Source organism: Malus sylvestris, chromosome 4 (genome assembly GCF_916048215.2).
Source record: "Malus sylvestris chromosome 4, drMalSylv7.2, whole genome shotgun sequence".
Taxonomy (NCBI): domain Eukaryota; kingdom Viridiplantae; phylum Streptophyta; class Magnoliopsida; order Rosales; family Rosaceae; genus Malus; species Malus sylvestris.
This window is the reverse complement of record NC_062263.1, coordinates 22,415,856-22,441,292: the sequence shown is the minus strand read 5'-3', so window position 1 is coordinate 22,441,292 and position 25,437 is coordinate 22,415,856. Positions and strand designations below refer to the sequence as shown.

Here is a 25,437-nt window from a genome sequence, read left to right as displayed (position 1 = left end):
TTAAGCTGATAAAGATTGAAACTTTGAATAAAGGTTTGAAGAAATCTGTGTTTTTCTAGATAGAAAAGGGAAAGCAAGAGTCTGTGTATATTTTTCATATATCCCAAAAGAAAATTACAAGGACTATATGTATCACAGCTGGTCTATATGTATCACAGCTGGTCTAAAAACAGATCCTACATATAGGGACCTAGTACTCCTCTCCGGCCATTAATGGTCGTCGGAGGATATCATCCATCCACTTGGAAGAAGATGAGAATGCTCAGTACAATTAAAAAGACAAAAACATCAACTGTAATCTTTCTAAAACTAGAAAAAAAAACTAGCCGTTGAATTTTATGACTCATTCTAATTTTAGTAAGGTCTTCATTTCTTCACATTTCTCAGCTCCCTTTCGATTTCATCTGCAGGTTTAGTTTCTGCAGGATAACTCTAAAGTTAGGAGGCAGCTTAATTCTCAACAACCTCTCCTAAGTTGCTTACTGGCTTCACTCCTAACTTCATCCTCAAGTAATTGAATCGATCTTTAGGCAAAGCTTTTGTAAATATATCTGCCAACTGTTCTTCACTCCTGCAATATTCCACATCAATGGATCCTTGCTGCAATGCTTCCCGAATAAAATGATATTTCATGTTTATATGTCTGGTTCTCTGATGAAAGACTGGATTTTTTACCATCGATATTGCTGACATGTTGTCACAAAACAATGGTGTTGCTTCGGTTTGCATTTCACCAAAATCATCCAACACAAACCTTAACCAGATAGCTTGAGCTGTTGCCTCAGCTGCTGAGATATACTTTGCTTCTGCAGTTGACAATGCAACTGTGTTTTGCTTCACTGAAGCCCATGAAAATGTACCACTACCAAAACTGAATGCATACCCAGATGTGCTCCTACTGTCATCTTCACTGCCAGCCCAATCTGAGTCACAAAATCCAATCAAAACAGCATCTTTGTCCCTTGTAAATTCAATGCCATAGCTGAGAGTACCTTGAATGTATCTGAGAACTCTTTTAGCTATTCCCATGTGCTTCTTCGTGGGACCATGCATGAATCTTGATAGCAAACTGGCAGCATACATTATATCAGGCCTGGTTGCAGTTAAATATAACAGACTGCTAACAATTTTCCTAAACAAACCTTCATCAGCCAACTCACTTCCATCAACTCTCTTCAGTTTCTCACCTATGGGTAGAGGAATTGTCACTGACTTACAATCCTCCAGGCCAAACTTTACAAGTAAAGACTTTCCATACTTGCTTTGATGAATAAAGACCTCTTTATCAGTTTGTAGAACTCCCATTCCCAAGAAATGATGTAAGAGTCCTAAATCAGTCATCTCATATTTCTGCATCATGTCTCTTTTAAACTCACTGAGCAATGTATTGCTGCTTCCTGTGTACACTATATCATCAACATATATAGAGACTATGATCAGATTTCCTTCTTCATCAGTTCTGGTATATAAGGTAGCCTCACTGGTGCTCCTTTTGAAATTGCAACTAGTGAGATAAGTGTCAATCTCACTGTACCAGGCTCTAGGAGCCTGCTTCAAACCATAGAGAGCCTTCTTTAACTTATAAACCTTGTGACTTGCATTTTCAACTTCAAAACCCTCTGGTTGCTCAGTGTAAACCTCCTCCTCAAGTACTCCATTCAAGAAGGCTGACTTAACATCTAATTGGAACAGCTTCCAACCCTTTTGTGCTGCAAGTGCAATCAAAGTTCTAATTGTATCTAACCTTGCCACTGGGGCAAATGTTTCATTATAATCAATACCAGGTTTCTGGGCATATCTTTTTGCCACAAGCCTAGCCTTGTGTTTTTGAACGGTTCCATCCAGATTCAGCTTGGTTTTGAACACTCATTTGACTCCTATGACTGGTTTGTTTGCAGGTCTTTCCACCAGCTCCCAAGTTCCATTCTTTTCAATAGTTTCAATTTCAGCATTCATTGCTTCCTTCCATGCTTTGTCTTCAATAGCTTCATGATAGGTTTCAGGTTCAATAATGGTCATATGACATCTTGCATAGATGTCCTCCAAGCTTCTCAGCTTTACTGGTGTATTGCTTGGTGTTGAACCTTGATTGGTACTGTCAATGTTGCTTCCAGGGACATGTTCTTCATCTGAGACTAATTGAGTGAGATTTGGAGAGTCAATGCCGTGAGTTTCATGAGGGGATTCTTTAGTTTCCATTATCTCATAATTTTCATTTCCAATGATGAGAGACATGTAGACAGTTTCATCTTGCTTGCTTTCCCAATTCCAGGACTTGTTCTCATCGAATACAACACTTCTTGAGAGTATGATCTTCTTAGTTTGAAGATTATAGATCCTGTAGCCTTTCTCACAGCTGCCATACCCCATAAAGATTCCCTTGCTTGCTTTGTCATAAAATTTCTGTCTGAGATTTGATGGAATGTGACTATAACAGATACTTCCAAACACTCTCAGATGTTTTACACCTGGTTTTCTCCCTGTGAAAGCTTCAAATGGTGTTTTGTCTGAGACTGCAGTGGTATAACATCTATTTTGCAGATAGACTGCAGTACCAACTGCTTCAGCCCAGAACTTAACATGAATTTTCTTTTCAGACATCATCGATCTTGCCATTTCTCCAATGGTTCTATTTATTCTCTCAGCAACCCCATTTTGCTGAGGTGAGTAGGCAATAGTCAGCTGCCTCTCCATGCCAAGATCACTGCAATACTCAAGGAATTCATGTGAGGTGTATTCTCCACCTCTGTCACTTCTTAGCTTCTTCAATTTGAATCCACTTTGAAGTTCAACAAATGCTTTGAATTTTTTGAACACATTTATCACATCTGACTTGTTTATGAGAAAATATACCCAACACATCCTTGAGAAATCATCAATGAATGTGATGAAGTATTTGTTCCCTCCAATGGACTCATTTTGCATTGGACCACATACATCCGTGTGCCCCAATTCAAGTGGATTGTTTGCTCTCCAAGGTTTCTCATTCTCAAATGGTTCTCTGTGACTTTTACCATACACACAGCTTTCACATACTCCTTCTTTTTTTGAGAAATCAGGTAAACCCAACACCATTTGTGTTTGCTGCATTTTCTTCATGCTAGTAAAGTTCAAATGGCCCAATCTTCTATGCCAAACCCATGGATCTTCTTGTATTGCTGCTTTCCTTGCCACTGAGTTGACAGATTCCATGGACAATGGGAAACATCTATTTCCAGTCATTGCAACTTTAGCAACAACATTATCAAGACTACTATCATCACATATTAATGCATAGTTTCCTCCAAATAGAATGTAGTACCCATGCTCCATCATTTGCCCTATGCTCAGCAGATTTTCATATAATCCAGGAACTAACAACACTTCATTTATGTACCTTCTCCCTTTCCGTGTCTCAACTACAAGTGTCCCTTTTCCTGTGGCTTGAACAAGGTCTCCAGTGCCCATTTTTACTTTGCAGGTCACTGACTTATCAAGATTAATCAATAAAGACTCTTGAGAGGTCATGTGGTTGCTGCAAGCACTGTCCACAAACCACACAGACTTGCTTGATGCAATTGTACTTGCATGACAAGCATAGAACATGGTTGCTATGACTGAATCTTCTTCCTTTGCACAGTTTGCAACTTGTTTACCATTGTCACAATCATTAGTTAAGTGACCAAATCGATTGCACCTTCCACACTTGGGTTTTCCTTTATATCTGCATATACCAAAATGGTATTTGTCACATACTTGACATAGCGGTTTCACATTTCCTTGGCTGCCACTTGGTTGTTTGTTGTGTGCAGTAAATTTGTTGTTCCAGCCACTACCACTGCCATTATTCCAGTTGTTACCACTGCCATTATTCCAGTTGTTTTGAGACCAATTCTTACCCTTCTTATACTGACCCCATTTTGGATTTGTCTTATACTGAGACCCTTTGACACTTCCAGTGCCATTTCCATTTCCTCCAACTTTAAGGCTGCTGAAAGCCCTCTCAGTACCTGTGTATTTCTCTCTTTCATCATGCAAGTCTTCTCTTTTATCATAGACTTTCACTGAAGCTAAGACTTCCTTAACTCTAATAGTGTCTAGATCTCTGGTTTCTTCAATGATTGACACTATGGACTTATATCTCCTACTTAGACTCATCAACAACTTTTGAACAATTCTTTTCTCTGTTACATATTCTCCTAGAGATTTCAAGCTGTTTATTATCTCAAAAAACCGAGCCAAGTAGTCATCCAGAGATTCAACATCATTCATCCTTAAATATTCAAAATCAGCTCTAATGGCTTGTAATTTCACAGCTCTTACCTTTTTATCTTCTCTGAACTCTCTTCTCAGGATTTCCCAGGCACCCTTTGCAGTCTTCTCATTTCGGATTCTGGGAAAAAGTTCATTAGTGATTGCTCCTTGAATGAGACTTAGAGCCTTGGCATTCTTGATCTTTTCCTCCTTTAAGACAACTGGTCCTTCAACTGGAATGTGCTCTGACTCGCTTTCTTCTTCTTCCTCAGAAACTTCCTCTCTGGGAGTTTGTTGTTTAGCGAGGCCAGCTTCAACCACATCCCATAGATCGTAGGCTATGAGAATGGTTTCCATTTTCACGGCCCAAAAATCGTAGTTTGAGCCATTAAATTGTGGTGTTTGTAAATCACCACCGGAGGAACTTGATCCAGCCATCTTCTCAGGTAACACAGCTCAAATGGTTATAAAGGTACCACCTTTAAGGTTTTTTGGAAATTTTTTTTAATGGATCTCTCTCACAGTATCACGCCCTTTCTTCGGAATCAGACCTAGAGCTCTGATACCATGTTTGACATGGTACCAGGCATGTTGATTAAGCTGATAAAGATTGAAACTTTGAATAAAGGTTTGAAGAAATCTGTGTTTTTCTAGAGAGAAAAGGGAGAGCAAGAGTCTGTGTATATTTTTCATATATCCCAAAAGAAAATTACAAGGACTATATGTATCACAGTTGGTCTAAAAACAGATCCTACATATAGGGACCTAGTACTCATCTCCGGCCATTAATGGTCATCGGAGGATATCATCCATCCACTTAGAAGAAGATGAGAATGCTCAGTACAATTAAAAAGACAAAAAACACCAACTGTAATCTTTCTAAAACTAGAAAAAAAAACTAGCCGTTGAATTTTATGACTCCTTCTAATTTTAGTAAGGTCTTCATTTCTTCACATTTCTCAGCTCCCTTTCGATTTCATCTGCAGGTTTAGCTTCTGTAGGATAACTCTAAAGCTAGCAGGCAGCTTAATTCTCAACAAGGAACTCGAATTTCAAGTGGAGTGCTCCTGTTGCTGCATATAGATTTTCGTAGGCACTGCCATTACAAAAATAAAATTTTTGTATCATGTTCAATCACTAAACAAAAATAAGTTCATAGGGTTGTAATTTTCACACAGTTTCTCATCATATGCATTGCGTCCTTATTTTCGTCAATTGGTTCTTTAATTTATTCATTCTTAAGATTAGAGAAAAAGAGAAGAGTGGATTACAAGAGAATGCAAAATTTACATTTGAATCTTTGATAGACTGAAAGGATCAAATATAAAGATCATGGTGCGTACGTGCATCGGATTATCTCGGACTAGACTAGTTTCAGGGACTAAGTGAGATTGATTTGGCATGGACTAAGTAGTATAAGGATAATAGAGCGTTTAGTACTGACCGGAAATGTGGAAGCCCCTGTCAACAATGAAAATCAAGGGAACGAGTAGTGCAAAGCAAATAAGAATCACAAGAGGGAATCGAGATCCAGAGGCTTGGTTCCTGTGGGCACCAGTTTTCGACAACGATTTCTTCCCACACTTGATGATACACAGACTAATAATTCTAGCTAAGCCAGTCCAATTCAGTGAATGTTAGTATTTTTCGAATAATAAAATAAAAACTAGAGGTCTCGGATTCAAAACTTCTAGTATGGAAAGTCAGACTTATGACCAGAAGAATGTTGAAATGCCTGTGTGAATCTTTCTTGTCCTCGGAAGGGGTGAATACCCTTTTTTTTTAAGTACAGTGTGAATCCTTTTGGTCAATGCATCGGACGGCATCTGAACCCCTAGGAGCCTGAAATCCCAGTACCTTTATCATCTCTCTCCTCTCTTTTTTTTCTCGGGGTTTTTCTTCGTTCTCGAAGGGTTTTAGAAATTTGGACACGGAAAAACGAATTTCACCGTCAGAGCACGGATCGAAGCTTTGATATGGACGTCATCAAAACGCAGCAAGTTTCAGCGAGACTGATCGAGAAGGTGATAGTTCACCCGCTCGTTCTGCTCAGCATCGTAGACAACTACAACCGAGTCGCCAAGGACACTCGCAAGCGGGTAGTCGGCGTTCTGCTCGGAAGCACCTACAAAGGTGTCGTCGACGTCTCCAACAGCTACGCAGGTCTGATTATCTCATTTCCCTCGATTGATTTACCGCATTATTTCAATTTTGCCCCCTCTCCCCTAATTTGCCTCGTCGTTAGGTTTAGATCCGGAAATTTGTTGGATTCATTGTGGATTTTTGAGATTTTGGGGATTATAGGGTTTTGTTAAATTGAAATTGGCAGTAATTTCGTGATTGTTATTGGGTTTTTTTAGGGGGTATGAGTGATTTAATTGGGGGTTAGGGTTTGCGCAATTGGGGCCAATTTGGATTAGGGTTTGGGTTTGTTTTACCGTAATTGAAGATTGAGCTCGAAATTGTTACTTTGATGTTCAGTGCCCTTCGAAGAAGATGAGAAAGACCCTAGCATTTGGTTTCTTGACCATAACTACCATGAAGCAATGTTCTCCATGTTCAAGAGGATCAATGGTAACTTTTGTGTAAATATGGATGCTTGCTCTTTTTTTCTGGTAGTTGTTAGTAATCTGTGTATGTGTCTGTTAAATTGCAGCCAAAGAGCACGTTGTAGGTTGGTATAGCACCGGGCCAAAACTTAAAGAGAATGATCTGGATATTCACAGTTTATTCCACAAGTAAGATCATTTAAATTATTATATGCGTGCATTTAGCGCCATTGTGCATTTTCCCCTGTATATGCTTTTCTTCCTCTGTAGTTACTACTGTCCTGATTATTCGTTGCATGGCCATCATGGCTTGTCGTATAGTGAATGAATGTTATATGATCCATATACTCTTCTCAAGCTTGGAATACATGATTGTCGTGCTTAACTGTTATTAATTTATTTATAAACTTTAGTTCTTTATGGTTTGTAGTTATGTCCCAAATCCAGTCCTGGTCATTATTGATGTTCAGCCTAAGGAGTTGGGAATACCCACCAAAGCCTACTATGATGTTGAAGAAGTTAAAGAGGTAACCACGGCTTTAGATCTTATTTGGATAACATCCCTGATTAGATGTCGAGGAACATAGTTGTTACGACATTTCCATAAAGCGGTTCCACATAGCCTCCAATGCAACTAATGTAAAAGCTTGCTAATGTTTACAGAATGCAACTCAAAAAAGCCAGAAGATTTTTGTTCATGTGCCCTCTGAAATTGCTGCTCATGAGGTTGAGGAAATCGGTATGTCATAGGATGAATAGCAACATTTCCCACTTAAGAACTTTCCCCTGTTATTAAAGAAACTGTAGGATACACAAGCTGATTTTTTTTCCCTTTAGTGTTAAAATCCTAATATACTGTTCTGTTATTTATCAACAGGAGTGGAACACTTACTAAGAGATGTAAAGGATACAACCATCAGCACACTTGCAAATGAGGTTTTTCAATTTAAATTTTCTTCTTTTGTTTGAGGCATCTTGTTGTCTTCTTTTTTTAAGAAAAACAAACACGACAAAGCTCAATTTGACATTAAACTACAGAATTTTTTATTTTTTGAGCATTGACTCATAAATGTTAAAACTCATCTACAAAGGATTACACTTACCTTTTGTTATTTATAGGTTACTGGAAAACTTACTGCTCTAAAGGGTTTGGATGCACGGTTACGAGAAATACGCAGTTACCTAGATCTTGTCATTGATGAGAAGCTTCCACTTAATCATGAGATACTTTACCATTTACAGGTACACTTTTCAATGATAAGTTACCTCTCTGTCTCATTATTTCTACCTTGTTCTGTTTATAGTTCTACCTGCATACTCAGTTTATTTACTTTTTATTTCTTTATTTATTATAAGTTAGTCAAATTGAGATTTTTTATTTTGACTTTCAGGACGTGTTCAATCTACTTCCAAATCTCAATGTGGCAGAATTAGTGAAGGGATTTTCAGGTATACAAGCAAAAATATCTAGCGTGTGAGTTAAGTAGTTTAGATAGCTCTAAATTTAGGCCTTCTGATGTATATTTCCCTTCCGTATGCAGTAAAAACAAATGACATGATGTTGGTTATATATCTTTCTTCTCTCATCCGAAGCGTCATCGCCCTCCACAACTTGATCAACAACAAGGTAACCAATGCTCTTCTAACTTCTTCCCATCCAACAGGAAGCATACAGCCACACCACACACATGGTGAATTTTCTTATAGGTTTTAGGACCCCCTTATACCTCCCTCTTATTTTAGCTGTCTCTGAGCTGAACTTAAGAAACACCTTATAGGAGCTCACCACCACTGTTAAGGTTTTGTTTTTCCCTGGAATACAAGTTTCTGTAAACGAACAAGAAAAAGAGTGAATGTTCAGCCCGTTGCAAGGATTTCATTTCATTTGATTTGTTCCAAAAGATATGAATCTATTCTTATAAAAAAAATGAAAATAGTAAACTGCAAGTCGATTAATCTTGTTAACGTCCCTACCTCTCCCAGTTGGTAAGACAATTTGAGTTGGGGTTGAACGTGTTCTATCCTTTTGTGCCTCTTAACAGATGAAAATGTGATCATGTGAATATGCTACTTTAGATTGGAAATTGAAAAGGATATGCTATTAACATTACATCTCTTTATTCATAAGAATTTGGAGTATGGTACTTTTAGAACGCATTCAATTGAATTTAAATTGTGGCGTAGATTTTTATGATTTTTCCAAATCTGTTTTCCAGATGCTGAACAAAGAACATGAGAAAGCTGAGGATGCAAAGCCGACAACTGCCCCGTCTGTCGCTGGAAGCTGAAAACCATGATTTGCTGGTGATTGGGGTTTCAACCGTTGTGACAGTGCCCTAACTTTCGTTGTGGAGCCAATTCGATCTGCTACTTTGGAGGTTCTTTATTGAAAATTTTGTATTCTCAGATTGAGGGGATTTGCAGGTTGAGATATCTCTGTCATTGATTTGTTATACGACGTCGGTAACGGTTTAATCATCTAGTAGCATATGCTTAATTACACTGCACGAGTAGACTCTCGATGCGGTTCTCAGATGGACAACCATTCCCTTCCCAAATAAGTGTGCCATTTCATGATTGAAGATCAAACTGTATGAGCGCCATGCGTGCTTTTCAAGAAACTGCATGTATGGTTGTACACCGTAATGGAAATAATCGGATTGTAGAAAACGTTGCTTCCTTTGAAACCTATGTTAGGAATAACCCCTTCGGGCAGAATGATTAGAACTAATGATCGACGGTGGCATTCCACCGTAGTGTTTTTAATCCACGTGTTGGGACATAAGCGGATAATCATATTATTGCATGGTGGTATTTAATTCATGCGTTATGTCATGAATTGGCAACAGAATTAACACTAATGTGATAATCATATCGAATACTAAATCTTCGAGTTAACATTTGCCCTAGACTAAAGTTAAACCCTAGTGGCTCCTGATTCAATTTTCTATGTGGCGAGTGGAAGCTCTTGTAAAAGTTCATGCTGCAAATTTTTCAAAGAATTGACGAAAATGATCTTTTCAAATTTCTGTTGCTAAAATGATCAGTTTTGTAGTACGTTGTCAATGTCCGACCAGTAAGTGCTCAATTCTAATTGCTTGTGTCGTGACTCGTGAGAGTTGATTTCTGATCATTTTCGTCAATTTACAAAATAAAATGTCTCCAACAAAGAAACTACACGTCGTTCAGTTGATAATCCTCGAAACGAAACGGCACAGCGTTATTTGTCCACATCTTCATTTACCAAAACGCACGGTGGCGGCCATAGCCACTTTAGCCCTGCCGCCGCTAGTAAAACAAAAAAGTTGAAAACGAGCCAGAGGAGGGTTTAGGGTTCACCGGCACCGCGCTCCGCCGGAGCACAACCCATCTCAGAACTTTACCGCCCCGCTGTTTCTGCGAAAGCAGAGAAAGATGGGTAAAGCTTCAAGGGATAAGAGGGATATCTACTACCGGAAAGCAAAGGAAGAAGGATGGCGTGCACGCAGCGCCTTCAAGCTCCTCCAGATCGACGAGGAGTTCAATATTTTCGACGGCGTCAAGCGTGTCGTCGATCTCTGTGCCGCCCCTGGTAGCTGGAGTCAGGTATCAAATGATTCATATATGATGTCGACATTGTCCTTGCTGTGATTTCGCTGAAAACCCAATTCAAAGTTCCTAACTTCGATGCGTGATTTGGTGCAGGTTTTGAGTAGGAAATTGTATCTCCCAGCAAAAAGTTCATCTGATTCTAAGTAAGTTTTCATGTAATTTTCAGCTGCTAGTAGTAGTAGTGTTGCTGTTGTTCTAACAAACAAAGATCCTAACTTGATCCTTCCGGTTTTTTGAGGGATGGCGGTGTGCCACTTATTGTAGCTATTGATTTGCAGCCAATGGCTCCAATTGAAGGTGTTATTCAAGTGCAGGGTGATATAACTAATGCCCGAACTGCGGAAGTGGTAACAATCAGCTACATTCTTCTCCTCTGCATATTGTTTGTCATCATAATATGGTGATGTGTGTTGTAATCTGGTTTTTCTTTATCGGAATTTTTGCAACCATTTTAGGTCATCAGACATTTCGACGGCTGCAAAGCTGACCTGGTTGTGTGTGATGGTGCTCCAGACGGTATGCAGCATATCTGGTTTCATGGTCCTCCGCATTGTTACTGCTCTTGTTTATAGTTACTATTTGCTTAAGCTGTACTTTATCCGATTTGCAGTTACTGGCCTTCATGACATGGATGAATTTGTCCAGTCCCAGCTGATACTAGCAGTAAGTGCCCTCGAAGATTTTCCAAGGCAATTTTCCATCATAAGTTTGCATGATAATTACTTGTTGTAGAAGGCTGTGGATCATCGTTTGTTGTCCATGCTAGTTAGTCTACATTGCATTCAATCTTCCTATCCCATGCATAGACTGTTGAGCTTTGCATTGTATTGATATGGCCGGGTGGATCTTCCTTGCAGGGTTTAACAATTGTGACTCATGTACTGAAAGAAGGTGGTAAATTTATAGCAAAGATATTCCGTGGGAAAGATACAAGTCTTCTGTACTGTCAGGTATTTTAAAGCTATGAAATTTGGGTTCCTAAAAACTTGTTGCAATTATTTATTTCTGCAGTTTTTTCTTCTGTTTGGCATCAAGAACCATGATTTCATTAAATGAATGTCCTTGTTGTTATGCTCATTTTGTTGCAGCTGAAATTATTTTTCCCTGTCGTGACTTTTGCAAAGCCGAAAAGCAGCCGCAACTCCAGCATAGGTAACAAATTGGACTGCTTATTCTCTTCAAGTATTTATATATTTTCGGCTTGTAAAATATTGAATGTATGTGATTCTAAGTAGCATGTTGGATCATCGGTCTTATGTTATGGTTTATCATGTAACCATTTGAGACTTTGAGTACCAAAATTCAGGAGCAATGGATTGTGGATTGTGTGAAAAAATTTGGGTTCTTTCTGGTTACTATTATAAGTTGGAATTCAGATATAATTCTGGTCTAGATCTAAGTTTCACATGAAATGGAGCAGAATGATCTTTGTCTTGTGATATTATATCCGAATTAGTGTCCCTTCTAGCCTTCTGAACATATTAACAAAATGACGTGGAGGTATGCCTCTGTTGTGTAAAACTAATACTGGTATAATCTTATTATGTTATACAGAGGCATTTGCAGTTTGTGAGAATTATTCCCCTCCTGATGGGTTCAACCCTAAGGATCTGCATCGCCTGCTAGAAAAAGTGGGAAGCCCCTCCGGAGCAGATGATCTAGGTATATATACATTGAGACTCTTTTGTTCACAAAAATTACAGTATTCATAGCCATTCTTGCAATTCTTCGGTTATGAGTAATGGATTTGTAAGAGTCACAGTTCAAAATCGAATGAAGAGCACAGCTTTGCTGTGTTTTTTTGGACATTGATATGGCAGTAATTAAGGTCATCGTGTCGTTTGGCAGATTGCACTAGCGGGTGGTTGGAAGGGCCAAATAAGGTGTACATTCCATTTTTAGCATGCGGTGACCTGAGTGGGTATGACTCCGACCGCTCCTACCCTCTGCCTAAAGACGCCCAGGGAACTTACCGGAGCTTGGATCCCGTACAGCCCCCAATCGCCCCTCCTTATAAGAGAGCTCTGGAAATGAAGAAAGCTTCCAGCCAGGGCATTACAGAGCTTGAGAAGCTTTCGTTGGAATCTTGAACGCGTTTTGTTATTGTTCATCATTTATACACAGGATCAAGCAACATTAGCAATCCTAATATCTATCGTATAATTTAACCAATACATGGGTTTATGCCCCGATTTTTGGAGAATTATCGATCCTTCTTTGTTGTAAAAGCGTGTAATGTCTCAAGATATTTGATTAATCTTGAATTAACCATTGATCTTCCTGGGTAAATGAGCAGCTTTGTTGGGTCAAAAAGATTGAGATAAAGTTGATGTGAACAAATGGGATATTCGTTGAGTTGAAACATTGTGGTCCAATCCTGATAGCAACTTCTGAATTCTGATGGGGTAAAAAGAGGCACGGGACTCTAAAGCCTAGACCCACAGCCCATGCTGATTCTTCAAAATTTATCAGTATCCATGAGTTGGTAACTTTGCATCATCTTATGTACTTGTAAAATATTCGATAGGTACTTTGAAGTTGAAGAACAAGCACAATAATTATTAATTCGAACACAGAACCTCGGGTGTAGACTAAAAAGCTTTTGCCGGCTGGAGTTGCAAGTTTTTAACTTCTTGAGTTACACACTTGCTAATTACTGATTCGAACACAATACTTTGGATGTAGATTAAGTGATTCGAACACAGGAATTAGATAGTATCAATGATTGCTCAAAATTAAAACAACTTGGTAAAAAAGTAAAAATTCACACAAGATGATGTGATTCGCACTCATTATGTATCTTTCTACATGTTACAGATAAATTTGTCATGCAACAACCAAAACCTTTTTATTTCTTCCCCTTTTATGAACACTAATCATTCCACAAATCTCTAATTAACAATAATTTCAAGCAACTGAGTTTGTCCTTTGCAAAGAAGCAGCAGAATTCAAGAACTCGATGCAATCCTCCAAAGCTTCAACTCGATGAGATTCGATAGGGTCGGATACAGACCTTGACCTGATCAGGTGGTTGGACGATGACACCTTCCGAGACGTCCGCTTTCTTGCTGACAGAATACACACTGCTGTAGCCACCTTCGCTCTGAGGGTTCGTAGCAGTTTGATGGGCGTGGAAAAAACTTGTGTATTTTTGTGCAACCTTGAAGTCCAAATTCCGGTCACCCTGCTCCTACTTCCACCTACTCTGGTGCCGCTGCCGCCACCAGCCTGTTTCAGGTACAGAATTGGCTTTTCATTCACATCAGGACTGAAACTCACCCTCGTACAAGCTCTCCTTGACATTTTAGAGAGAGAGAGAGAGAGAGAGAGGGTTATGATATGAACAAAAAATAGCACCAGATTGTGGAGCAGAGGGTAGTTGGGTTTGTTTTGAGGTATTTATGGTGGGATTGGATTCGATTTGGGAAAAGAGAGAAAAGGAAACGGAAGGATTGGTTTGGATACAGAATGGAAAAGAAAAAGAGAGGATTGGTTGGACTAAAAACTGAGAAATGGTTTGTGTTTGTGTTAAAAGCAAAATGCTGGTTTGACTACAAAGACCCAGCAATTACAAGCGTTTGGTTCACGCACTCACTCACTCACTCCACTGGGTTCATATTTATATGCTTGCATGAGCCATGCACACGGTGTGAGTGATGTAATAAGATGGTAAATCAATAGATCATTATTAAACCCACATTCTGTGTAGGCCGGCCATGAACTGGATCAAATGGTAACTATATTTTACATAAGGTTTTTAAATCGTATCGATTTATGTTTTTAGATTTAGATTGTTTGCTGTCTGATCATTTTAAATCGATACTACAAGTGTAGGACATGTTTATAGGCTAACATGAACAAAAAGTACTCATCACTGAGCTTCACCTTCTCCTAAATCAATGTTTTGTATCCCCGTCCAGACATTGCAACTATGACATATACGTCAGCCAATAAATAGACCTCACGTATCGCAGATCATCCTTTTAGCAAAGGATTAAACATTCAATTCAAACAAACATAATGTAAAAATTGGGACAATTTTCAAAGCCTTAGGATGCAATGTGAAAAATTAAAGGGAAAATTTGAAAGAGATCCAATTTTATAGCCCATCTTTTGAAATAGGTTCAATTTTTAGTGACTTTTAACTTTTGAAATAGTTCCAATTTTTAGTCCAATTGGACCCTTATCAAAAGACCCCATAATTAAAATTTCATGGCTCATTTTGAATACCACCTCAAACTTAGAGGGTGTATATATAATAAAGAAAACTAATGAAAAAAGCTTGAAAACTTTGAGTTTTAATGATAAGGACAAAATAAAGGGTAAAATGAATAGTATCAGTATTGAATTTTTAGTGTAAAAATGTGGTTTTTTATTAAAGTAAACAGTACCGGGAGCTTTTCGTTGAAGTTCCCTATATAATATAGTTAGCTTTTGTTTAGAATTTGATTGATCATAAGAATATTGTTTGACTCCTTATGTAATATCGTCTTTCATCTACGCTTACAAATCACAGTCTAACATGAACATGCAAAAGTAACTCATCAAAATGACAAAAGAAAAATTTAATGCGCACATCTAACTATAATTTGTATGTAACGAAAGAATGACTCTTTTATTTCTGAGAAGTTTGATATTTGTCTTGATTATGGTTAGAGCTAAAGGTGATTATTATTACTAATCAGATTACACTAGTAGTAGGTATGAACAGCAGGAAATTTTTGAATCTCTAGTAGTTACCATGGAAGATTGTGATGGAATCTCGAAGAAATAGGTTTTGGTCAAAAGAAAAGATTGAGATGGTGGTGGTGGAGCCGTGAGAGGAAGACAAAAGGAGGAGGGAGCAAGAGAGACAAGCACTTGGAATTCTTTTCTCAACAGCAGTACATTTCTTGCTTTTTAGGTGCTCCCTGCAGTGCAGTGCAGGCCCTACTTTTTCCCGCGGTTGTTCATCAGAATTGTGGAGAGAGAGAGAGAGAGAGAGTGAGAGAGAAGAATCTATTTTGTATATATGGTAGGACGACAGATGTGGGTTTGGCGTGAATATTTGGGCACACTTTATTTTCTTCTCTCTTGTTTTTGGCAGATGAAAATAAATAGTACAAAATTCTCGGGTCGAAGAATCTGTTTGCTGGGACTGGTTCTTTTTGACTGACTGGTACAACAGGCTCATCCCAGTCCCCAATAAATATGGAATTTGCATATTCAGTCCAGAACTTATTCTCATTGTTTACGACACAAGTAAACATAGTGTTTCTCTTTTTAACGTTATTAAGGTGATTAACGCAGCGTGGTTTTTCTCGATAATTACATTTAAATTTCTATTACTGTAATTTACATTAAATTAATTAAAACATAGTTCGAATAAAAAAATTAAGATGAAACATGAAACACTGCATTGGTTTCATTCATCATGATGATGCCTTTTCCTGCTAAATTCTAATTATTTTGTGGCTATTTTTCAGCTCCAATTTGTATTGGATTCTGAGTCTTCCACTACGTTTCGTCGGTAAAGTCTTGTATGAAATTAACACTTCAAGTTTGGGTTCAAAGGTGTCTGCTTTGAATCATGACTTGTTGGAATCAATGTATGCCACTTTTGTATATCTAATCTCGACAGTCGTTGCAGTATGGAAGGAGATTGGTCCGAGGGTCCTCTATTCAAAATATAGATTATTAGATGCTGCTGACGCCATAGATTCCCAGGTGGACCACAACTCTAGGTAGGCATCATATTTGCCCCGTCTCTAAGTTCAACGGGGAGTTGCTTTAACGGTTATGCAGTGTTACTAATTATTTTTACATAGATATAATAATATATTTAATCTAATCGATATCGATGATACGAATAAAGAATTGTGGGATAGGGTTTTTTGTGGTGAATTTTTCATGATTACTATGGATGTTGGCTTAATTAGGGAGTTTCCCCAAATCACTTTGAGCAAGGAAAGAGTAGTTACTTTGATAGCTAGATGACTGAACCTTCATGAATATTTTTGCATGCGAAACTACGCTCTATTGCTTTTGCTTTGTCGTTAAACAAAGAAAAAAAGAATAATACTGTACTCTAATTTTCTCTGCCTTCACACTCTTTTTTCTTTCTATTCGTTGGACTGAATAAATGAAATGAAAAACACAAAGATGGTTAAACAGGAGCTTGTAGAAAGAAAAAAGGTACGTAGTTATCATATAAAAAAAAATCAATAAAGCTTTTAGTAAATGGTGCATGGCCCTGACCTCCTTAAGTTGCGCTAATCTTTTTTTCATCACTGTTTTGATGGGCCGGGCATATAATATAATATGGTATCAATTTTCCAAAATAATTCACAAACTATGTGGGAACAGACTCTTTCATGCTATTGAGTCAAAGGCAAAACAACTCTCCTCTCCGAGGGCTAGGAGTCCCAAACATCCAGTTAGCAGCGAGGTTTCTACCTTGATCATCCGCACTTCCCAGGTTGTTCCGTTGGTTACAACTTCCATTTTCATTCTAAACAAACAACCTAAACAAAACCAAATAAATCTTGTTTTTATTCACAGCATAACAGCAATAAGCAAACAAAACCTGCATTAAACAATACAAGTTAACAGGCTAGCCATGGAGTTAGCGGAGATTCTTGGCTGCACATGCCCCTCACGAGACGTATAGATAGCCATCTTACTATCTTTCTCATCAGATGATCTATTTGTACATCAAAATCTTTGTGATTAATATCGAGACATACACGTCATCGACAAGTCTTTTTATATTAAATTTCTGCAGATCAAGTGCAGACAGCAAACAATTGTCTTACCACTCTCATACAATTCCCATATGGAGTAATTAAGACTGTAGGCGGCCATATTCTTACCGGTCTTTTCGAAGTTGTTATTCACATTCACTAAAACAGCATGCATGCTTTTCTCAGTTTATTTTAAGATAGCGTTATTTACACACTTATTTTTATCTTCTACACGTCTTTGTTAATTTTTTACCAATGATTATTCATTAAATTTGATGACCGAAAATGAAGAGATGTGTGTGAGAAGTAAAAATAAGAGTGTGGATAACATTACCCTATTTCAAATGTTTGTTTACTTCACCCAAGGAGGTGTGGAAACAAAACCCAAAATTTGGGCCCAAAACCTCTCTAACATCAACTCCAACCCTTAGAGTAAGTCTCAAATTTTTCCTTCTATTCCCCCCTCCCTCATTTCATTCCAACCCTTGTGCTAAAATGGGGTTAAGTGTTAGAACCATGGAAGAAAATATCGATAATATCGGCGATATATCGCCGATATTATCGAATTTTCGTTAACCCGATATTCTAAGTGGTATCCAAGGGGTTTTCGTCATAATTTCGCGATAATATCGATAATATCGCGATATTATCGATATTATCGCGAAATTATCGGAACTGTGGAAGTCGGAGACGAACGCCGGAACTTCTACAGCTCCGGCCGACTGTAAAACAACCCCTAGACTCCGATCTAGGTATGAACATGAAATAGAAGATGAGAGGAACGTTTTTATAACGTCCGTTTGCCGTGAAACGGCCGGAGGTATTCGGAAAGTGTGACGACACCGACTAGGGGTGGGTTCAAATAACCGAAAACCGAAAAAAACCGAAAACCAAACCGAACCGAGGCCGAAAAAAATCGAACCGAAAAAAAACCGAACCGAAACTGCCAAACCGAACCGAACCGAACCTGGCTGGTTCGGTTTCGGTTTTTAAGGTTCGGAAACCGAACCAAACCGAACCGAACCGAACATATATATATATTTAATTTTTTTTCAATATTATAAATAATTTAGTGATACAATCATAACAAGACATAACCAGGTACCAAGTTGGTTTGCTTGAAACTCTTCAAGCCCCTGCGCATAGGTTCGAATCCTCATGCCTCCAGGGTTTCAAAAAAGTTTTTTAGTTTTTTTGAGCAATCAACAAACCTTTTAAGTTTTAACCCTAGCCGCACCTTTTATTTTTTTCATTCCTCTCTTCTCTCTCTCATTCCCTGCCTCCAGTGTAACCTAGCCCAGTAACCTTCTCGCGCAGCCGAGCCTCATCTCTCTCACTCTCTCTGTCTCTCTATGAAGAGCTTCATCGAAGCCAAGCGCAAGGAACGCGAGGCTCGCGAGAAGGACGAGTAGTACTGGTGCGAGGTGAAAGGCAGCAAATCCCCCGTGGCCAAGAAGCGCGAGGAAGGATTTGGGGGTCACCGACTCCCTGGGATGGCTGCAACGAGAATGCTTCATCAGCAAATCCCCCGCGGCCAAGAAGCGCGAGGAAGAAGCCGAGAAGCTGGCGGAGGCTGCCACGCGGAAGTCCGAGGCCCGCCGATTGGCGAATCTGGAGGAGAAGGATCTCCCTATCCTCTCTCTTCTCTCTCTCGCTCTTCTTCCGCATAAGATCTCTCTCGCTCTCTCCGCCGTCGACCTCCCGCCTCACATTGACTGAGGTAATATTCATCTGCTCTGCTCATTTGGTATTTCGTCGAGCTCCGTGGTTTTGCTCAATTGGGTTGTTTTCGATTTTTTTTGTTTATGGATATTTTTCGATATTGTTTTTGCATGATTCGATTTGGGTTCTGTGTGTTGCGGTGTTTGATTCAGAAAGGTTGCTCATTTACTTGTGATGCTGTTTGGGTGTGCTGGAATGTGTAGATCTTTGTAGTTTCTCACTGCTTGCTGTAGATCTGATTGGAATCGGTTTTTAATTGCGAATTTGGATCTTATGATTTGAGATTTGCATTCTGTGGGTTGTAGAAATGGGATTGTTTAGCTGAATTTTGAAGAAATCATCTTTCATTTGCTTTAAAAACTGTGGATCTGCAAAAATTGTAATGAGTTTTTCGTCGATTAAACTTATAGATCTTGCGTTTACCTATCTCACACTTAGCTACAATTCTCTGTTTTAGTTTCATGAATCAGTATTATACTTTAAAATCGAAAAGGTTTTGACTTTTGGGCCTATTGTTTGATATGGTTGTCGGTAGGAGACGCACTGATGGCTAGGCCCTTGTTTCCGTGGTTAATCTTTGCGTTCATTTATGTTTTTCCTTCACCATGGATCACCAATTTGTCTCCTAGATTTGGATATCATACTGCACTCTGAATGGGATATATGACACCTGTGAGTACATCGAATACATTGTTACAATGAATGTCATAATAGTGTACTTTTAGTCTTTTACTATCATGAATGTTTGGCACGGACGGGAATTACTTTAGTTTCCCACACATTTAGTAAAAATTTGGTAGTATGTTAGCTACGCTAAATGCTTATCCCAGCATATAATTTGATTTAGCGATTGACATCAAATTTATATTGGAATGCTCCATTGACACCTTTCCGTGTTTGAAATTTATAGATCCAAGATGTGGAAGGGGTAGAACTATGTGGAACCCTGAAAAATGTTGTGGCCATAGCAGCAGGTTTTGTGGATGGGTTGGAGATGGGAAATAACACAAAGGTAAGCTCAAAAATTTTGGTAAAAGTTGAACCCACATCTCATCTGCTTTTTCTATGTCATTGTGACTGCTTATTTTGAATGACCAGGCTGCAATTATGAGAATCGGTCTAAGAGAGATGAAGGCATTTTCCAAGATGTTATTTTCATCAATCGGTATTGTTTTCTTCGCTAGTAACTATGTACTATAGTTGCTGGAAATTTCAATTATGCCAAGTATGTGTGCCAAAAATATAATCTGAAATTTCAATTATGCCAAGTATGTGTGCCAATTATGTCATGTTCTTATTTTTATTTTTATTTGTATGTAGAAATGGCAAGGGGAAGCTCAAAGAAAGGTGCTATGTTGCCTCCTAGGCCGCCTATGCGTTGAGCTTGAGCTTGAAGACTTGGAAGATTTTATTTGTGCAAGACATGAAGTGATGAAACCTTGAAGGTTTATTTGACTTGTGTGATGTTTAAATTTGGACTTTTTTAAGGCTTAAACTTTGATGTTTAATTTGGACTTTTTGAAGACTTAAACTTGATTGATGATTGATTCTATTTATAGTTGGACTTTAAGTTTTATGGGACTTTAAGTTTTATGAGACTTTTAGTTTTATGAGACTTTATACGTAGAGATGGAAACATGTCATATTTTCTATTCCTATATTATGTTGTGCTTGTTTTGCATTTTTTGGAGGGGAAAAAAAAAAAAAACCGAAACCGAACCGAAAAAACCGAACCGAAAAAAAAACCGAACCGAAAAAAACCGAAAAAAATTTGGGCCGAACCGAACCGAACCGAAATTTCGGTTTGGTTTCGGTTTTGGCAAAAAACCGAACCGATAAGAACCGAACCCAGCCCTAACACCGACGGCCTCGCCGGAGATGGGTGTGCCTATCCCGAGTCGATTTCATCCCAAAAACCTTGCAAAAAGACGAGATATAACTTCAATTTCACATCTAAGCTTCGATCTAGAACATAAAAAGAAAAACCCGAAGCTTACCTAACCGGAGAAATAGAAGGAACTCGCCGGAGCAGGTGCGATGGTGTGCATGTGGGTTCGACGAGGAGGAAGGCGAGGGAGGAGCAGAGGAGATGGGTGCGTGCGATGGGTGCGTGCGTGCTGCGGTGCAGAGAAGAGAGATGAGGGAGATATGAGAGAGAGAGCCGAGAGGGAGACAGAAGAAAAAGAAAAGAAAACAGAAAGAAGAAGAAAAGAAAACAGAAAGAAGAAGAAAAGAAGAAGGGAGTCACGGGGGAACAGAGAAAGAAAAGAGATGAGTGGAGGGGGGGCTGCCACGTGGCCACTTCAGAAAGAAAGGGATCCAATGTTTTGGATCCTGATTGGGTAGTCAAAGAGGACCAATTTGATATATTAAAATGTTTAGGGGATAATTACACAAATATATCTTTATAAATGGGGGTGGGTGTTACATATTGCCCTAAAAAACTCCAAGTAATTACAACATCGTATTAGAATTGTAATTGATCCTTGTTAGATTTGGTTTAGAAATTCTATGTAATTTAGTGATTGTTTCATATTAGGTTTAGATTTGAATTTTTTACTCCATTCAGATTTTAAAGGATTATAATAGATTTAAAAATTTATGAATTTTGATGAAGTTTAATAATTTTTAAAACTTTTATGTAAAATTTTAAGTGAATTCCCTCAAATTTTCAGGGAGCGATTTGAGAATGTTTAAAATATTATGTGAAATATTTTAAATTTTTTCGAGTTTCCCAACTTTTTAAAAATCTCTTCGAATCAATTTCTAAATGAATACATTTGGAATGTATGAATTTCTTAAAAATCATGATCGAATACCCCTTAAACTTTAAAGAATCACTTAAAATCCTGATTAAATGCCCTTAGATTTTTAAGGAGAATTAAAATGTTTATAAGCCCCAATTGGATGTACCGCTTAATTTAACTAATTGACACAACACAACAAAACTAGTTAAGATTACAAATTAACACAAAAGACAACTTGGTGCGAGGTCATATCTAAAAAACTTGCTGCAATAAGCCCCAATTGGTGTGTTTAAACTTCTTTCATTAATTACTACATATTTTCTACACTCACAATGTTTGTCAGCTCGCTATATAATCAACTTGATAATGTTAAATCCATCATGCAATGCATTTCCTTCCAATTTTTTGTGATAAACTAATAGATAATTGACTAAATAAACATCCTGCAAAGTTTCAATAAAAATTTCCAAGTTTTTCTTACAATTTCCGTGGTTTCCATGTAATTTTTATCGATATCGATATTATCCCGATATTTCCATCGATATTTCCGTGTTTTCGGACTACCGATATTTCCGATATTACCGATATTTTCTTCCTTGGTTAGAACTAAAAAACAATAAAGCCAAATTCCAACCAAGATTTAGGCCAAACTCGGTCGTGGAGCCCATGCGTTAGAGTGAGAAAAAAGAACTGAAACACACCCATCAGGCAAGGACGTGCGAACGCGCCAAGCCCAGCAGGTATGCCGACATCACCCACGTGGGCTTGTCGCCCACTTGTCCCATGCAATAATGAGTCTAACGGCTCTATTTCTAATTGGGCGACAAATTTTAAATGGGTCGTTGGTTGATCTAATGGTCCATGTGTAAACTTCTTTTTTTAGTTTTATATTTATATATTTATTAAATCCAACGGCTAAGATCGAATATAATCAAATCTAACGGTAAAAAAAATATCTAATGACTCAAATTTAAATACAACAGCTAAAATAATTTAAAAAATATATATTTAACTCAAAATTCACCCAAAAATGTATACATCTCTATCATGTGTTTCATATTCTTCCATAGTGTTGCATGAGTTTCATGTGTTGATTTAGTGATTTTTCAATATTTATCTGAATTTAAATCTTTTTAGATTAAAATGTTCATAAAATTAATTTCGGATAGTCTACATAATTTTTTTTTAAAGTTAATTTATTTATTTTTTTAAAAAAGGCTAAATTCATTCTTTAATAATCTGTGGCTAAAATTTAGGCCAGAAGGGTTAGAGCAGAAAAGTTGTTTCTGAGTTTAAACCTAAATTTTCTGAGCTAAAAATTTTAAGTTTTAATCAAACGGTTGGAGATTGTCTAAGAGATGTATTTTGGGTGAAAATTTTGGGATTTTGGATATGGGGGTGGGAATCTAGGTCTGCTCCTCACCCTGGACGGATAAGGCAAATGGGCCCAGCGCATCAACTGTACCAGCACGTGAGGTTATCAGCTGTAGCACCATGTGAGGTTATCTCCAAGGGAGAGGTGGGAAACAGAAAAATTAACTCAAATTTTGGGCCCAAAACCTCTTCAAGGGGTGTATTTTGAGGTGGGAAAAATAAAGATTATGGGTTTGAGAGTGGGTATTTGGGTCTTGCATCCACCCCAGATGGATAAGATTGTAAGTGGGCTGAAGGACCGAAGTGAGACCAGCTGCAGCAGCCAGCCCACCTGAAGACAACCCTACGCGGGCCCGCGCAAGTATCTGAAACGTTCATAAAAATAGAACAAGATAGATTATACAAAAACTAACTTCAAAATTATTAGCCAAAAAAAAATAAAAATCAATAAAATACAAAGGGTAAATTACACTTTACCACCTCAGGTTTGAGGTCTATTGCAACCTCATATAATATCTTCAAAACATTTCACTTTCATACCTTAAGTACTATTTCATTTCAATATAATACATTCGTTACATTTTTCATCCATTGATCCATTAAGAGCTGACGTGTCTGCCACGTGGACTCCTAAATTTGTTCCACATCAAAAAAAAAAATTTAATTTTTTACACATTAACAATATTATAATAATTTATACTAAAAAAATTAAAAAGAAAACTGAAACCATCTTCCTCGACCCTTTCTCCCTCTCATCCACTCTCTTCACCTCCCCTTTCATCCAAAAAAACCCACCCCTTCCCTGCAACCCAAATTCCCCATCCCACCCCACCTTCTTCACACTCAATTCGATCTCTGCAAAATGGAACCACAATAAGTAATCGAGCTTCGCGTCCACTGGCAATTCATATTCCAAGGCTTTGCCATCAACGACCGTCACCGATTAGTACAATTTCATCGAAAAATAGTTGGGGCTCTGGTTTGTGTTGGCACTAGTGTTTCTAGTGGAGACATATCAGACGGCGAATTCGGATACGACGTCGGTGAATCGGAAATCCTTGTCATTTTGCCATGAGCGGGCGAAGAGGTCAGTGTCATTGCTGAATCTGGGGCCAAACTGATCAGAGCCGCAGGTTAACCGGCTGTAGTTGACAATAATGTAGTTTTTTTCCGATGGAACCAGCATCATAGGAGTCCGGGTCGTCCCGGATAAGCTGAAGAGATGTGATGACGGGAAGGTCGGCATGTGATGTTGTGCGCTTCGATGGGGGTGGTGAGGAGTGTAAACATGAGGAGGAAGGCGCTGAAGGTGGTGGCCCGGCAGAGCTGCATTGTGTGGGTTTTATATCTGGGGATTTTGGGGGGTTTGGGGTTTGAGAGAAAGAGTGTGAGAAGAGTAGAGAAAGGTGGGGAATGGGATTCTGGGTTTCAGTTTTTTTTTTTTTTAATAGGATAAATTATTATAATATTTTTTTACTGTATAAAAAAAAAATTGCCACGTGACACAAATGTGGCAGCCACGTCAGCTCTTAACGGATCAATTGATGGAAAATGTAACTTATGTATTATATTGAAATAAAATAGTACTTGAGATATGATATTGAAATGTTTTAAAGATGTTGTAAGTAATTGAAATCGACTCCAAACCTAAGGGAGTAAAATGTAATTTACCCAAATACAAAAGTTTAACAAATTATAAAGTTGGGGGTGAGGATTTTAGGTCCCTTACAGTTAGAGGAAAAAATTGTCTAACCTCATACGTATAGGTAAACAATGGAAAATACAGGTCTAAATTTTAGGATTTTAGCCCTTGGGTTGGAGATAGCCTAAAGAACAGCCCACACGGGCCTTGCTCAACATATGCAACAAAGGGGACAAATTGTCTACGGGCGAGCGCACGGAAAACAACTTTTCTATGGCCCAAATTGGTGTGTCATTGACATCCAATTGTTGTCGTGTCTCTTGAGTTTTGATCTAGTGTGGCATACCCAACTACATCTCTTTTTTAATCTAACGGCTTCAATTCAATTCAATCAACTTTTTTTTTTATTTTTGGAAGAGCAATTCAATCAACTTTAACAGTAATAAAAAGGATCTAAATGCTCAAATTTAAATTCAACTCTCAAGATAATATTATTAATTAATCCAAATCAGATACAACACCAAAACTCTTCCAAAACTCTATAAACACCCATCCATTTGTTCACTAATCCATAAAAAAAATCAATTTTCTCATATTTTACTATTAAATTTATTTATTTTTAGAATTTGAATTTTTTTACATAAAAAATTTCATAAAAATAATATAAGAGAGATTATATAAAAACTATCCAAAATTATTGGCCAAAAAGTAAAAATCAACGAAATACAAAATTTAACAAATTATAAAGTTTGTGGGCGGTGAGAATTATAGGCCGCTTACCTTTTTACTGTTAGATGAAAAAATTGGCTAACCTCATATATATAAATGATAGTTGAAAATAGAGGGCTAAATATTGA

At 38.0% G+C, this 25,437-nt stretch overlaps 4 protein-coding genes across 5 annotated transcripts; 3 read left to right on the top strand and 1 right to left on the bottom strand.

Annotated features, from left to right (window-relative positions):
• Window positions 1-6,046: 6,046 nt before the first annotated feature.
• Window positions 6,047-9,452, top strand: LOC126619391 (26S proteasome non-ATPase regulatory subunit 7 homolog A). Its single transcript, XM_050287745.1, has 10 exons — window positions 6,047-6,396; window positions 6,715-6,807; window positions 6,890-6,971; window positions 7,213-7,309; window positions 7,446-7,521; window positions 7,660-7,718; window positions 7,902-8,024; window positions 8,174-8,231; window positions 8,324-8,409; window positions 8,999-9,452. The coding sequence occupies exons 1-10, from the start codon at window positions 6,210-6,212 to the stop codon at window positions 9,068-9,070; spliced, it is 933 nt and encodes a 310-aa protein (XP_050143702.1). The 5' UTR covers window positions 6,047-6,209; the 3' UTR covers window positions 9,071-9,452.
• Window positions 9,453-9,920: 468 nt separating this feature from the next.
• On the top strand, window positions 9,921-12,662 carry LOC126619390 (putative tRNA (cytidine(32)/guanosine(34)-2'-O)-methyltransferase). The gene is made up of 9 exons (XM_050287744.1): window positions 9,921-10,367; window positions 10,467-10,516; window positions 10,612-10,720; window positions 10,829-10,889; window positions 10,984-11,036; window positions 11,231-11,323; window positions 11,462-11,525; window positions 11,928-12,035; window positions 12,222-12,662. The coding sequence occupies exons 1-9, from the start codon at window positions 10,197-10,199 to the stop codon at window positions 12,461-12,463; spliced, it is 951 nt and encodes a 316-aa protein (XP_050143701.1). The 5' UTR covers window positions 9,921-10,196; the 3' UTR covers window positions 12,464-12,662.
• A 618-nt stretch (window positions 12,663-13,280) lies between these two features.
• Window positions 13,281-13,676, bottom strand: LOC126618208 (uncharacterized). Its single transcript, XM_050286277.1, has one exon. The coding sequence runs from the start codon at window positions 13,674-13,676 to the stop codon at window positions 13,281-13,283; it is 396 nt and encodes a 131-aa protein (XP_050142234.1).
• A 4,835-nt stretch (window positions 13,677-18,511) lies between these two features.
• LOC126617970 (glycerol-3-phosphate dehydrogenase [NAD(+)] 1, chloroplastic-like) lies at window positions 18,512-20,387 on the top strand. 2 transcript variants are annotated; one of them, XR_007621604.1, is made up of 4 exons: window positions 18,512-18,815; window positions 19,728-19,829; window positions 19,916-20,042; window positions 20,138-20,387. XR_007621604.1 is itself a non-coding variant. In XM_050286055.1 (4 exons), exons 1-4 carry the CDS (start codon window positions 19,472-19,474, stop codon window positions 20,197-20,199), a joined length of 249 nt encoding a protein of 82 aa, XP_050142012.1. In that variant the 5' UTR covers window positions 19,466-19,471; the 3' UTR covers window positions 20,200-20,387. The 2 variants fall into 2 exon arrangements, 1 of the variants encoding a protein (XP_050142012.1); XM_050286055.1 differs by lacking the exon at window positions 18,512-18,815 and adding an exon at window positions 19,466-19,489 and having other exon boundaries at window positions 19,916-19,982.
• Window positions 20,388-25,437: the final 5,050 nt, after the last annotated feature.